General features: G+C 49.7%; 1 protein-coding gene across 1 annotated transcript in view; it reads left to right on the top strand.

Moving 5' to 3' along the window:
- The window catches only part of ITGA11 (integrin subunit alpha 11), an 80,734-nt gene that overhangs the window by 31,060 nt on the left and 35,838 nt on the right, over positions 1–13,836 (top strand). Inside the window, exons 3-9 of the mRNA XM_066635382.1 lie at positions 2,884–2,993; positions 4,545–4,636; positions 5,354–5,480; positions 7,723–7,850; positions 8,771–8,919; positions 11,337–11,481; positions 13,396–13,561. Coding sequence (XP_066491479.1) covers positions 2,884–2,993; positions 4,545–4,636; positions 5,354–5,480; positions 7,723–7,850; positions 8,771–8,919; positions 11,337–11,481; positions 13,396–13,561 — 917 coding nt within the window. The remainder of the gene's footprint in view (positions 1–2,883; positions 2,994–4,544; positions 4,637–5,353; positions 5,481–7,722; positions 7,851–8,770; positions 8,920–11,336; positions 11,482–13,395; positions 13,562–13,836) is intronic.

Raw genomic sequence — 13,836 nt, 5'->3', positions numbered from 1 at the left:
GCAGATGCGCTTCAATAGTAAGTGTAAGGTCATGTACATTGGGGCAAAAAATCAAAACTTTAGATATAGGCTGATGGGTTCTGAGCTGTCTGTGACAGATCAGGAGAGAGATCTTGGGGTGGTGGTGGACAGGTCGATGAAAGTGTCAACCCAATGTGCGGCGGCAGTAAGAAGGCTAATTCCATGCTTGGGATAATTAGGAAAGGCATTGAGAATAAGATAGCTAATATTGTAATGCCGTTGTACAAATCTATGGTAAGGCCACGTCTGGAGTATTGCGTCCAGTTCTGGTTGCCACATCTCAAAAAGGACATAGTGGAAATGGAAAAGGTGCAAAAGAGAGCGACTAAGATGATTACTGGGCTGGGGCACCTTCCTTCTGAGGAAAGGCTGCGGTATTTGGGCCTCTTCAACCTAGAAAAGAGACACCTGAGGGGGGACATGATTGAGACATACAAAATGATGCATGGGAAGGATAAAGTGGATAGAGAGATGCTCTTTACACTCTCACATAATAATAATAATAATAATAATAATAATAATAGTAACAACAACAACAGGTATTTATATACCACCTTTCTGATCTTTATTCAAGAGTTTATTCAAGGCGGTTTACATAGGCAGGCTTTATTTAAATCCCTTATTAAATAGGGATTTTTACAATTGAAAGAAGGTTCTTTCTTTCAAGAACCACTACATTCAGGTGTTTCATTCCGATCTGGCTTCACACTCTGGCCTCCATCCTCCCACGCCCAGAGCAGATGGAACAGCTCGGCTTCAGCCTGTCAGCTGCTTCAAGGTCGCACAGTGCCAGTGGCCTCGAACTGGCGACCTTGTGGATGTTATCTTCAGGCAGACGGAGGCTCTACCCTCTAGACCAGACCTCCTGCCAGAACCATAACACCAGAACCAGGGGACATCCACTAAAATTGAGTGTTGGGAGGGTTAGGACAGACAAAAGAAAATATTCCTTTACTCAGCGTGTGGTTGGTCTGTGGAACTCCTTGTCACAGGATGTGGTGACGGCATCTAGCCTGGATGCCTTTAAAAGGGAATTGGACAAGTTTCTGGAGGAAAAAATCCATTACAGGTTACAAGCCATGATGTGTATGTGCAACCTCCTGATTTTAGAAATGGGCTATGTCAGATGCAAGGGAGGGCACCAGGATGAGGTCTCTTGTTATGTGGTATGCTCCCTGGGGCATTTGGTGGGCCGCTGTGAGATACAGGAAGCTGGACTAGATGGGCCTATGGCCTGATCCAGTGGGACTGTTCTTCTGTTCTTCAGGTCCAGGGGGTGATGGAGTGAGGATGGAGTCCTCTAATCTTGCCATTTCTTGGTGGTGGTCTTGGGCTATCCCTCAGGTGCGGCTGGCTCCCTCCTGGTCCCAGACTGTGCAAGGTTCATCAGCAGGGGCCTCTGAGGAAGCCTCACCTAGACCTCACCTAGCCTAGGACGTCTAAGCCCCAGAGTACACGCTCACAGTTTTTGATCCAGTGAGTTTTGCAGTCAGCAGCTCCCACCCAAGGTCATGTTGGAGGGCTCATGGGGACCTGTATTGGGGGCTTTGGGGCAAGGGGACGTCACACAGTGTCCAAGCCCACATTTGGCTTCTCTTCTTGTGGCCCTCTGCCAGCTGAAGGCGACCAGACTGGGTTAGATGGTCTTATTTGGCATCCTGATAAGGCAGTGGCCTCGTACAGAAAGCACCAACCAAGAACAGCGAACCAGCTCCTGCTCTGCTTCTTCGGAGTTGTTCCTGTGGTCTTGTCAGCAGCATCGCCAGGGGTGCAGTACCCAGGGCAGCAACATCATGACGTCATGATGTCACTTCTGAGATCTCCTAGAGGAAGAGGAGGAGGGTGGTTAAAAATTGACGCAGCTACCACTATGAGCTCACATGCACTGTAGTAGCTTCCTGAGTGTGCATACTCAACACTTCGCGACACCCGTTTCCAGTCTTGCACCTGAGGTGGGCTGCTTCCCCCCCACTTGCTACGCCATTGGGTCCTGTCTATGTGAAATACAAAATTTTCCTCTCTCACGCAGTCTCTTGCCCCCGTTTAACGTAGCACTTGGCAAATTCTAGATTATCTGTCCTTTCACCTTTTCTTGCCTCTACCTATTTTGGATCTCATGCTAGTCTCATTTGTGATGTTCTGACTTCTTTGCCCACTATATTGTTGTGCCTGTTGCTAGGAAAATGTCTGTCTCCTTAAATACACCCCCCCTTCCCCCACTCACACACTTTTAATGGGAGCCTGCAGATGAAGTCCAGATTCCTCTCTTGAGGGTCCGACAGATGTTTTCTTTGAACAGATGGACCACTCGTGCCCTGCTTCCTCTGAAATTCTATGGCAACTAGTTTGTGAGTGGGAGTGGATCAGGAAGAGTACCTTGTGCCAGCATTTCCTCAGCATCTTTCTGCTAGGGAGTAGCTCAGTTTCTATGACAAAATGTGTTCTGTTCCCACATGAGCCCCCAGTCACCCACCCACCCACCAACCACAGCATCTCGAAGCGCTTGCAGGAGGCTTCTTCTGTGTGCCTCTTCTTATCAGGAGGCCAGAGTAGCCATCACTTTAGGGGCAGCCCTTTCCTGTACAGGCTCCAGTGCTCTGGAACTTGTTTCAGGGGGAAGTCATGTTGCCTCCTCCCTGCTGGCTCTTCAAAGGTTAGTAAAACCTTCTGGTTTCAGGTACCCTTTGGAAATGCAGGTGGCTGTTGTGTTCGTGCCGGATACCTGCTGTGGGTTGTTGTTTATTTCTGTGTGATATATGTTTTTAATGTTTTCAGTTGCATTGTTTTTATGGCTGGTTCTAACGTTGTGAAGCACTGTGAGTTATTACATCAATACCTGTCTGACATGTTTATTCCTTCCAGGCTGGTGGTTGGAGCCCCTTATGAGACCAGCGGTCAACAGAAAACCGGAGATGTCTACAAGTGTTTGGTGAATGAGGAAGTCAATAGCACCTGTTCCAAGCTCAATCTAGGTACAGCTGTGAGATAAAGTGCCCTTCAAGTTCTGTGCACCCCAATGAAAAGACTGAGTATTGCACAAAGGCGCAGCTGCCAGTAGTGTCCTTGGGGTGTTGGATGTCCATAACCGTACCGTGCTTGTGAGGAGGTTGCCAGTTGCGGGCTATTAAAGCCAGCCTCTGAAAGTAGTAGCCAAGGAAAGACCCACCTATGGGAAGGGGCTGAGTCTCAGGGGTAGAGCCCCTGCTTTCCATGCAGAGGTGCCAGGTTCAGTCCTTTGCAGTATCTCCAGTTAAAGGGCTTTTAAGTAGCAGGACAACCTTGAGATCCTGAAGGCCCAGTGCCCATCCCTGGCCCAGGTAAACCAATACTCTAGCCTTGTTGGGCTGGTGTGGTGACCCACGTGGCTGACTTCCATGTATTCATAAAACACCTGAAAGAGACCTCTCATATGCAATTGTATACATAGCTGATTCTGTGCCTCCAACTGGTAATCCATCATGTTGTTGTTGTTGTTGTTGTTATTAACAGTATTTATATACTTTTCAACTAAAAGTTCACAAAGCGGTTCACAGAGAAAAATCAAACAACCAAATGGCTCCCTGTCCCAAAAGGGCTCACAATCTAAAAGATGCAAATGAATACCAGCAGACAGCCACTAGAAAAGACGCTGCTGGGGTGAGGTGGGCCAGTTACTCTCCCCTTGCTAAAAAAAGGAGCACCCACTTGAAAAAGTGCCTCTTACCCAATTAGAAGGGGTGTTCCATTCCTACATGTTTAGTTATATCCTAAAGACATGGAGATCAGGGGTATGTGATCCTGCACACCCCTCCCATCCCAAGTTATGTCTGAATAGGGCTTCTGAGGAAGTCCTGATATCCATTATAACGATTCCCCCCCCCCCCAAAGGATAAGAGTAGGTGATTAATTGTGACTGAACAAGTGGCCTCCATGTCAGCTTTTCCTCCAACACCAAATGGTCAGAATTTTGAAATAAGAATGATCTAAGAACAACCCCAGTTGGTCTGCCAAGTCTTCCCTTGTGGCCCTGGAGCACTGGAGCATTTTTTTAAACGGACGATGAAACTAGTTGGCCAGTTCTCATGCTGAGCAGGAAATGGAAAAATGCCAGCATGGGCGAGTGCAGGAATAACCAGCATTTAATAATTCCCTTAAATTTCAGAATGGGAAGGATTACCGATGATCCTAATGGGAAGAAGTGTTGAGTGGGTCATTCTGAACTGGGTTGCCTGGCTGGATCTCTCTGGCTGGATCTCTCTGGTTCCGTAGTGGCTTCGCAGACTAGTAGGGACCCCCTTCCCTCCTCCTCCTAAGCTGAGATCTTGCCCTGCCTGGAGATCCTGACAGGGACTGAACCTGGAGCCTTCTGCAAACCAAGCAGACTGATTCTGCTGCTGAGCCCTGGCCCTTTCCACTATAATTGCTAGAGGGAAAGGGTTGAGGTGAGAAGAGAGGCTGCAGGAATCCCTTCTGAGGGGATCCAGCCCCAGCCGTGGCTGGCCTGGCCTCTGCAGTCTGCCTGACTCTGACATTCTTTTCCCAAGGAAGAGTCACTCTTTCCAATGTGTCAGAACGCAAGGATAATATGCGTCTGGGCCTGAGCTTGACCACAAACCCTAAAGACAACAGTTTTCTGGTAAGAACAAGAATGCTTCTCTTCCTGCTTCCTGTCCCCTTTAAAGGCCAATGTGCTGACACTGGCTGGGCTGATGGGGTCTTCAGGCTTTCCATGTTTTTCACCTGCATCATGGTACCCACCTTTTCATTTCCACATATTCTTTAAACATTTAAACGAGCAACCCCAATGTGTGTGTGGGGGGGTAGGGGGGTGGGAGTTTGATGGCCCAAGTTCCAGGCTCTTCCTTCCAGACAGGGAGGCAGAAGGAGTTGTAGGTAGACTTGGTGGCACAGTGCCCATCTGCAGGGGCATCCCTTCTGCTGAGTCTTCTGGCTCCTGCACACGATGACATAGTCCCGGTTCCAGGCTCTTCCTTCCAGACAGAGGGCAGAAGGAAATCTGTGCCAACAGTCAGCAGGTGGCCTTATCCCTGTGCCCATAGTGGTGTCTGTGCTCAACCTATCATAAGAAGAGCTTCTAGCACAGTTTGTTTTGCAGCAACATGCGGAAAACTTTCCAGGTCGCTCACAGACACCTCCCTCTGTTGGGGCTCCATTCCGTACCACTCTGGCCCCATCTCTTTGAGTCAAAATAGCTGCAGGAGCCTTAAGGCAACAGGCACAAGGGAAAAATGTCCCAAGGGGGTGTTGAGGAAGAATTGCCCAAGCGACCATTGCAGTAGTACTTGGAACAAACCCTTCACTCTCTCCCCTTCTCTCCTCCCTCTTCACACAGGCTTGCAGCCCTCTCTGGTCTCATGAGTGCGGAAGTTCTTACTACACCACAGGAATGTGCTCCAGGGTGAACTCCAACTTCAGATTCTCCAAAACTGTGGCTCCAGCTCTCCAGCATACGAGAAACAGCCTGTGTGGAACCTCCCCCCCCCCCAAGCATGATGTGGGACTTGGGGAGGATTTGGGGCTTCTAATCGCTTCAGTCCCACTTAAGGAAAACAAGCCCAAAATCTCTAGTGGAAAAGAGGCAGGACTGCAAAGGGCAGCTTTCCAGTGTGCAGGCGGCTGTTCAAAACATGCCTTTCTGGAATGACAGCAGTGTGGAGCCAAAGACACCTTTTCTTTCCAGACATAAAGCCAAATTAAAGGTGTCTTTGATCTGTGCCTTCCTGTTTATGTTCAGGAGGAAAAATGGAATAGAGCAAATGGCTGGAATTTTTGGCTCAAGGAAAGGTTTCCGATGATCCCCCTCAGTCCCCAGAGCCTCTCAGGTTTCCTCTCAATGCACCCATTTGAGCTGCACCAGCTTCATTTCCTTTTGCACTCTGATGAGGCTCTCGGGGGGGGGGGGGTCCGACATCTGCACATGGAGAGAGATCCCCTTCAGATGTCTCCTCCCTTAGATTGGATGGGATGCAGTATCTCACAGAGACCTGGGAAGTGGCCCTCCTCAGCTGCATGTGACGATGGCCCTTTCGGACTTTGCTGGAATCCAGAAGGTCCTTTGCTAGGGCAGAAGGGCACACTGTGCCATCACGCCCTTGGCTTCAAGCAGCGGCCTGGTTGCTGGCATGAACTATGAGGGCCCAGCTGAGCCAGGAGGATCAGGGCAGAGTCCTGATGGCCTGGGCTGTGGCACCGAGTGAAAACCTCCTACCCAGAAATGCAATGAGCATGAGCACCCCATTCAGGACCCCCAGGTCTGTAGCTGGTGTCAGGAACCCCAGGTCTTTAGCTGGCATCCTTGCTCTCAAGGGCTCCATGCTCTAGGGAGCTCCCTCAGCAATACAGCCAATGCGCCCGCAGAAACTAATGGAGAGGCAACCGAGTGCTTGGCTCCAGGACAGAAGCACTGCCCCTTTAAAGCTGTCCATGTCCCAGCAAGGGGTGGGGCCTGGGAGTTGTGATCAGGACAGAGACTGCATAAGTGCTCAGTTGGACCCCAGACTCTAGGAGCATGTTGTCTGGGCATGTCCTGGGTCCCATACAGGATTGTCCATGCTGACAGGCAGGCACTCTCAGGCGGAGAAGGGCTTCTCCCAGCCCCACCTGGGGATGTCGCCAGGGATGAAACCCGCATGCAAAACATGCTCTACCTGTGAACTGCGACCTCTCCCCGGTCATGCTCCAGAGTTGTAGAAGGAGCTACTATTGCAGTAAAGAAGTCAGGCATTCAGATGCATATGTGCAACCTCCTGATTTTAGAAATGGGCTATGTCAGAATGCCAGATGCAAGGGAGGGCACAAGGACGAGGTCTCTTGTTATCTGGTGTGTTCCCTGGGGCATTTGGTGGGCTGCTGTGAGATACAGGAAGCTGGACTAGATGGGCCTATGGCCTGATCCAGTGGGGCTGTTCTTATGTTCTTATGTTATGTTCTTATTTGGAGGCTGAGATCAGAAAACACTCCTTGCCTGGTCACCACTTGATTTGGGGCTACAGCCCAGTGATAGGCTTCATGGTGGCCTTAAACCTCTGCTAACACATACCATTGCTTAGTGCTGTGTATCTATATTACAAACAAACATGGTATAATTGTCATGGCATCCTCCCAGGGATCCTGGGCAGGGTTGCCCATAGGAGCTGTGGGACCCAATGCAAAACATTTTTGTGCCCCCCCCTTCCAACTACACTGCCAACTATTTCCAGGCGCTATGCCTTGCATGCAGCACCGCAAGTGTCTGACTTGCTGTGGCTGCACTTGCGATGGCTGCCTGGCGAGTGGGGGCCCCGCGTGTACGTCCTGCATTGGGCTCCACCAGTCTTAAGCCTGGTCCTGGCTCCAGGTGCAGGGCTCAATACCTCTAAGGCCAGCCCTGGTCCTGGGAATTGTAGGTTCAGGAGATGTGGAGAATTTGTTATCCCCCCTCTCTCCCAGAACCCTCATTCCTAGAGTTGCATGGCATGGCAGAAGAAATTCTTTGAAGCCAGTGAAGGGGACAGCAGAGCCTTGTCCTTACTGAACTTCCACAAAGGTGAAGCACACCAGGACTCAGGTGTGGTGGAGAATTTGGAAGGCAGATTCAAGGGAGGAGAAAACTGGCCTCGAAATCAGCTTTTGCCCATTTGATGGTAGAAAATGCTGGCAACCCTGCTCTGCTTCCCACAAGAGCCAAGATCTACTCCTGATCTCTTGACCTTTCTGTCACAGGATGCCAGACATACATGGACATAATTATTGTGCTGGACGGATCCAACAGCATCTACCCTTGGGTGGAAGTTCAGCATTTCCTGATAAATATCTTGAAGAAGTTCTACATTGGACCCGGCCAAATTCAGGTGAGAAAACACATGAGCACATCCTGTCCCTCGCTCTGCAGCTTTCGCTGGCTGGTGTGCCTGGAAGCGTCTCCCTTGGAGGCTTCCTTGTACTTTTTGCCTGTCAGAGACCGGCACTGTTTTGGATTTAAAAGCCAAACTGGCAGAAATGATGTGAATGCATTTGTTGCCTGGGTCATGCACCTTGACCAGCTACCAAGGCTGCATCTGAGGTCCTGAGGGTGCCAGCATTTGGTGGACACCAGGACCTTCCCTGCATGGAAGGGCTAAAGCTAAACATTTGGGGTCTTTCATTTTTCCCAGCAAAGGCAACTAAAAGGGCACATAATAAAAGATCATCAAATTATGTGATGCTGAGAGAGAGAGAGAGAGAGAGAGAGAGAGAGAGAGAGGCTGCTTCTCTCACTCCTGCAACTCCAGGGTCATCCAGTGCAACTGATAGCAAGTGATCTGGAACAGACAAAAGGAAGCACTTCTTTACCCAATGCACTATTGCCATTCATTATAACTTCTGTTATTTTCTTCCTAAACGAGTGGTGAAGGACACAGATACGGATGGTTTTAAAGGAGAGATAAACACAGTCATGAAGGACGGGTCTCTGAATGGCAGTCACGTGGAACCTCCACAGACAGGGACAGCCTGCCCTGAATACCAGTTGCAGGGTAGCAACAGCAGGGGAGAGCTGTTGCCCTCGTTCTCTGCTTGTGGACTTCCCCTTGGAGCATGTGGCTCCCTTTGGAGTCACTGTGAGAAATAGGAGGCTGGATGATGCCCGTCAGCCTGTTCCAGGAAGGGCTCCCCTAATGTTCTTGTCCCGCTTTGGCTCACGCTGACGTCCAGCTTGCCGTGCAATCTAGACCTGATTCTCCAACAGCGAACTCTTGGTTTACAACAGCCACAAGCTTCTTTTCTGTCCTAGGTTGGAGTTGTGCAGTACGGCGAGGGGGCCGTGCATGAGTTCCACCTGAACGACTACAGGTCTGTCAAGGACGTGGTGGAAGCCGCCAGTCACATTGAGCAGAGAGGGGGCACAGAAACCCGGACAGCCTTTGGGATAGAGTTTGCTCGGTAAGCCCTCCGGCAGAGCCCTGCGCTCGTCACCACGTAACACATCAGTAGAGCTCATTCCAAGCCTGTTTTCCTTTCACGTGTGCACAAACCATCTTGGTTGGATTAAGTGATTGGCCCTGGTATACCGGGATCCTGTAAGTCCACGACCTGACTGGTTTCATCCTAAGCACTGGGGGGAAGTCTGCTCTTGGTAGACTTCCTTGTGAGGCTCTGAATGCTTCTTTAAAGACAGCAGCAAGACTCCACTGCTGATGCCTTTAACCCCCACCTGGCAACACACACCTGCTTTTCAGGAAGTGATTGGACAGGCAGGCTGGGCCTGCCCGGGAGCACCTGGCATCTGAGAGCATATGTTACCAAATGCTGCCCTCATCACCTGATGATGTGCCTGCTTATACCAAAAGGAGGGTGGCATGGAAGAGGCAGGGTCACACGTGGGAGGCTTCCTTTCTCAACCCAGGGAGTGGGAGATGGGTAACCTCCTACCAATCTGCTGCTGCCTGAGGCGACTGTTTCCATCCAGACTGGCACAGCCATGAAGTGAGTTGAGGCAGCCGGGGGTGGCAGATTTGAGGCGCCATTCATCCCGAGTCTGTGGCTGCCTCCCTCCAGCCCACCGTGGACATGAGCCCATTGCCCCACAACCTGCATGCTAAAAACAAGCGGGGATCACACCTCCTGCTTCTCTCCATCCTCACATGGGGTTTAAAGAGAAGGTGTCCCTGCAGCCTGTAGACCCTGCATGAGGAAGGAGCACTTTGCTGTCTCCTTCCCTTGACCTGTCCTTGTGTGCTGTTCAAGTTTAAATGGATGCTTTCCCTTTAAACCTGGGTATAAGGATGAAGCATGGGGAGAAGCTATGGGGTTGCTTTTGGGGGGTGCACACTCACGTCCTGGCTGAGGCAGCAGTGGCAGTTGGGGGTGGTGTTGGGCAGTGGACCTGGTTGGGCCATTCCTGACCTTGGTCAGCTTTGCAGACTCTGGATGCAGCAAGAAGCATTTGACACCTTTGTCCCAGTTAGTCCTCACACAAAAGGAAGTGACCCAGGACACAGAGCAACACAGCTCTTGGATGCTTTAACCCTAGAGCATTCTTTCCCACTTAAAAAGAAAAGCATATAAGACAATTTCTCCAATCTCCATGTCCATTTATGAGAGGAAGACTCTGCTGTTGTTTTAGAACCCTCTACGGACGTGACAGGACTGGCTCCTCAAGCCAATGTGGTGGAGTTCCTCACTAAATGGCACTGGTCAGTCGTCTGCAAGGTCACTTCTGGGAATGGCATGTTAACTCCACCCTGTCTCTCAAGTCGTGGTAGTAGTAACTTTATTGTCATTGTGCTACAGCACAACGAAATTTATGCACCTTTGAGATACAAGCATAAATATATACAACAATTCCAACAATCACACTCTACACACTCACCCACACATTCTATACAACATGCATCATAATATAAAAACAGTGTAACAGACCATAATGCCCAAGTGCATGGTAACAACTATATCGCCTTATTCAACGTAATTATGGCTGTGGGGTAAAAACTGTTCAGGAGTCATGTGGTGCTGCTCTCATAGTTCTGTATCGTCCACCCGAAGGCAACAATTCAAAGAACTTATGAGCTGTATGGAAGGGGTCTCAGAATACTATGTGACTTCTGCAGACAGCGAGATGTATAGATGTCCTCCAAAGCTGGTAGATGAAGGTTGATGAAGTGCTGCGCGATCTTAATGATTCTCTGCAGAGCTTTTTTGTCCCCTGCAGAGCAATTTCCGTACCACACCAAGATATCATAGGTTAGGACACTCTCAATGGTGCAATGATAGTAAGACACAAGCAGCTGCTGTGACAAATTTAACCTCCCAAGCTTCCTCAGAAAATATAACCAATTTTGTGCCTTTTTTATCAACATGCTGGTGTTAATAGTCCATGAGAGGTCCTCTGTGATGTAAATACCTACAAATTTGAAACTAGCAACCCTCTCCACCTCCTCACCATTTATGTATAATGGTGTGTGTAAATCCCTCTTTTTCCGGAAGTCAATTATAAGTTCTTTAGTTTTTTTGATGTTAAGTGAGAGATTATTTTCTTTGCACCACAATAACAACACCTGTACCTCCTTCCTATAAGCAGACTCATCATTCCCGCTAACAAGCCCCGCCACTGTAGTATCGTCTGCAGATTTTATAATTTCATTGGTGTTATGTGATGGGGTATAATCAAGTGTATACAGGGAATAGAGGAAGGGGCTCAGCACACAGCCTTGGGGAGCTCCCGTATTTAATATCAGAGTGGAAGAATGATAAGAGCCCATCCTAACTGACTGTGGCCTATTTGTCAAAAAGACAAATGTCTTGCTGTATGCCCAAACGAGTAATTTTTAAAAAATGTCTTATGTTCTTATGTGTTTCAGCTCTGAAGCATTTCAGAAGGGCGGGCGGAAGGGTGCCAAGAAAGTGATGATTGTCATAACGGATGGGGAGTCCCACGACAGCCCAGATCTGGAGAAGGTGATCGAAGGCAGCGAGAGGGATAATGTCACCAGATACGCTGTTGCTGTAAGTCACTTCTGGGTGCCATCCTCAGGCCCCCCCAGGCCCCCCCAACACACTTCTTCCAAATTGCAATGAGTGCAAAGTCAGGGTCCTGTAATGTAGTAGCTGCACCCCAAATCCAACCCTTGGGCTGCCTGTCTCAGTATTGTCTGCATGGACTGACAGAGGATCTTCAGGGTTGCAGGCATATGGTATTTTTCAGCATTAATTCTGGAGGTACTGCCAGCCTGGGCTTGAACCTGGGGCTTGTACAGTAGAAACGCCATCACTGGGCCACTTCAACTCTCTATTGACCAAGTGTTCTAGGACAGAGATTTTCATCCAGTGTGCCACAACACGCTTGTGTGTCCCATATGGTCTGAGGTGTGCCACAAGAGTTTGGGGGAAGAGTCATTTTTTAGACAGGCCATTGGGGAATAGCTGGCAGTGAGAATTGAGAATTCAGGGAATTGAGCCTGCTGGCAGTGCAGTGTGCCTTGTCAATTGTCCATAAACTGATGGTGTGTCTTGACAATTTTAGCACCTTGTCAGTGTGCTGTGAGATGGAAAAGCTTGGAAATCACTGCTCCAATGAAGAGGATTTTGAACTTTCTACTCTCAGCAAACATTTTGTACCCCTCTACTACAGAAACTCCATGTCTTGCAGAACCTCTGGAACCATTGTTTTCTAACAATGTCAGCAGAGCAATCAAAGGCAAACCCAGCCACCCAGAAGAGCCTCCATGACAGTCAGGGCCTATTAGACCTTCACCCCTCTTCTCCTGGCCCTGTTTTGCTTGCCTGCTCCAGCAAAGCACACACTTTGTGGTTTCCTAGCAATTGCAGTGAGTACACCTCATTGCTGGCCCAACCATGAGGCCACCTGATGCAGCTTGCCTCTGCGGGGAGGTGAGGGAGTAGCAGATTCACAGTGCCCTACACTACCATGACTCGGTGGCATAGCTGGGGGGGCAGAGCGCTCAGGCTGGTAGGGAACCTTAGCGAGGTGGGCAAGCGGCCCCTCCTTTCGGAGCCATTCCCGGCGGGGGGGAACAGAGCCATGCAGCTCCGTTTTGCCCCCCCGCCGGGAATGGCTCCGAAGGGAGGGGCTGCTTGCACGCCTCGCTGAGGCTCCCTACCAGCTTGAGCGCTCCACCCCCCTCCAGCTACACCACTGCCACGACTGCCACCTCCAGCCTGCCACAGGCGTGAGCGGCATTGATCTGCTTCCATAACAACCTGTTATGTGGTTTTTCCAAACCAGGAAGTGCTGTGCTTCTGGTTTCTTTAAAAGGGACTATACAAAGGAACATGATCCCTTTCAATTAATCAGGAAGAGTCACACTTCCTGGACTGTGACCACTTGTGACAGAGCAAGGTAAGGGGTCTTTTTGGTTTTGTTTTAGCACACTGTGGCAGAGGTGACACCAGCGGGTCTGGGGAGGCAGCACCGGGTGGCATCCCCAGTCACACTGCCCCTGGATAGCAGGCGCTAGTCAGCAGGCCAAGCAGAATGCACAGATTTAGAGAGGGGCCTACAGCTTGCCACCTATTCCTTTTTCATGCCTTCCAAGGAGTTTAGACCTATGCTGGGTAAACATTTTGCATTTGTACATCCCTGGTATGACTCTGCAACTGTGCTCCTGAATGTGCATATGCCATACCAGGCTTCATAATCCAGTGCTTTGCCTGCAGAAGGTCCCAGGTCAACCCTTGGAATCATTAGTAAAAGGCACCTTGGGAAGCCTGAGGCCTGGAGAATCTACTGCCCCTTGAGGTGAATGCTCTTGTGCTAGACCGGCCACCAGAGCAACCCTCTCTCATCTTCACAGCCTAACTGGACCTTATTTGCCTTTGAGAAACTATCCCTGCCTTGGCAGATGCCTTTCAGATGGTGGCAAAAGGCTGAGGTTTGTGCCTTTCTCTTCTCCAATCCAGGTTCTTGGTTATTACAACAGGAGAGGAATCAACCCAGAAGCCTTTCTGAAAGAGATCAAATACATTGCCAGCGACCCTGATGACAAGCATTTCTTCAACGTCACAGACGAAGCTGCTCTGAAAGACATTGTGGATGCTCTTGGGGAAAGGATCTTCAGTCTGGAAGGTGCGCAGCCTGCATGCCAGACTAGATGAGGCATTCCATTGTTGCACTCTCAAGATCTATTTCTGCTTGGAAGACAGGAGGGAGGAAAAGAGGTTTGGGTCAGGGACCTGGCTAGTGGGACAGTGATTGTTTTCCTCACCCTTTCTCCCATCCTAACTTGAAGGTCCCTAACTTGAAGGTCCAATCAACTGTGAAGGTGACAGCTTAAGAGCACCGATTTGTGCCTGTAAGTTTTCCCCTCCATGGCTAATGGCAATTTCAGGGGGGATTTGGAT

Source organism: Tiliqua scincoides, chromosome 8 (genome assembly GCF_035046505.1).
Source record: "Tiliqua scincoides isolate rTilSci1 chromosome 8, rTilSci1.hap2, whole genome shotgun sequence".
Lineage (NCBI taxonomy): Eukaryota > Metazoa > Chordata > Lepidosauria > Squamata > Scincidae > Tiliqua > Tiliqua scincoides.
Note: the sequence above shows the minus strand (reverse complement) of the source record. Positions and strands in the feature narration are given on the sequence as shown.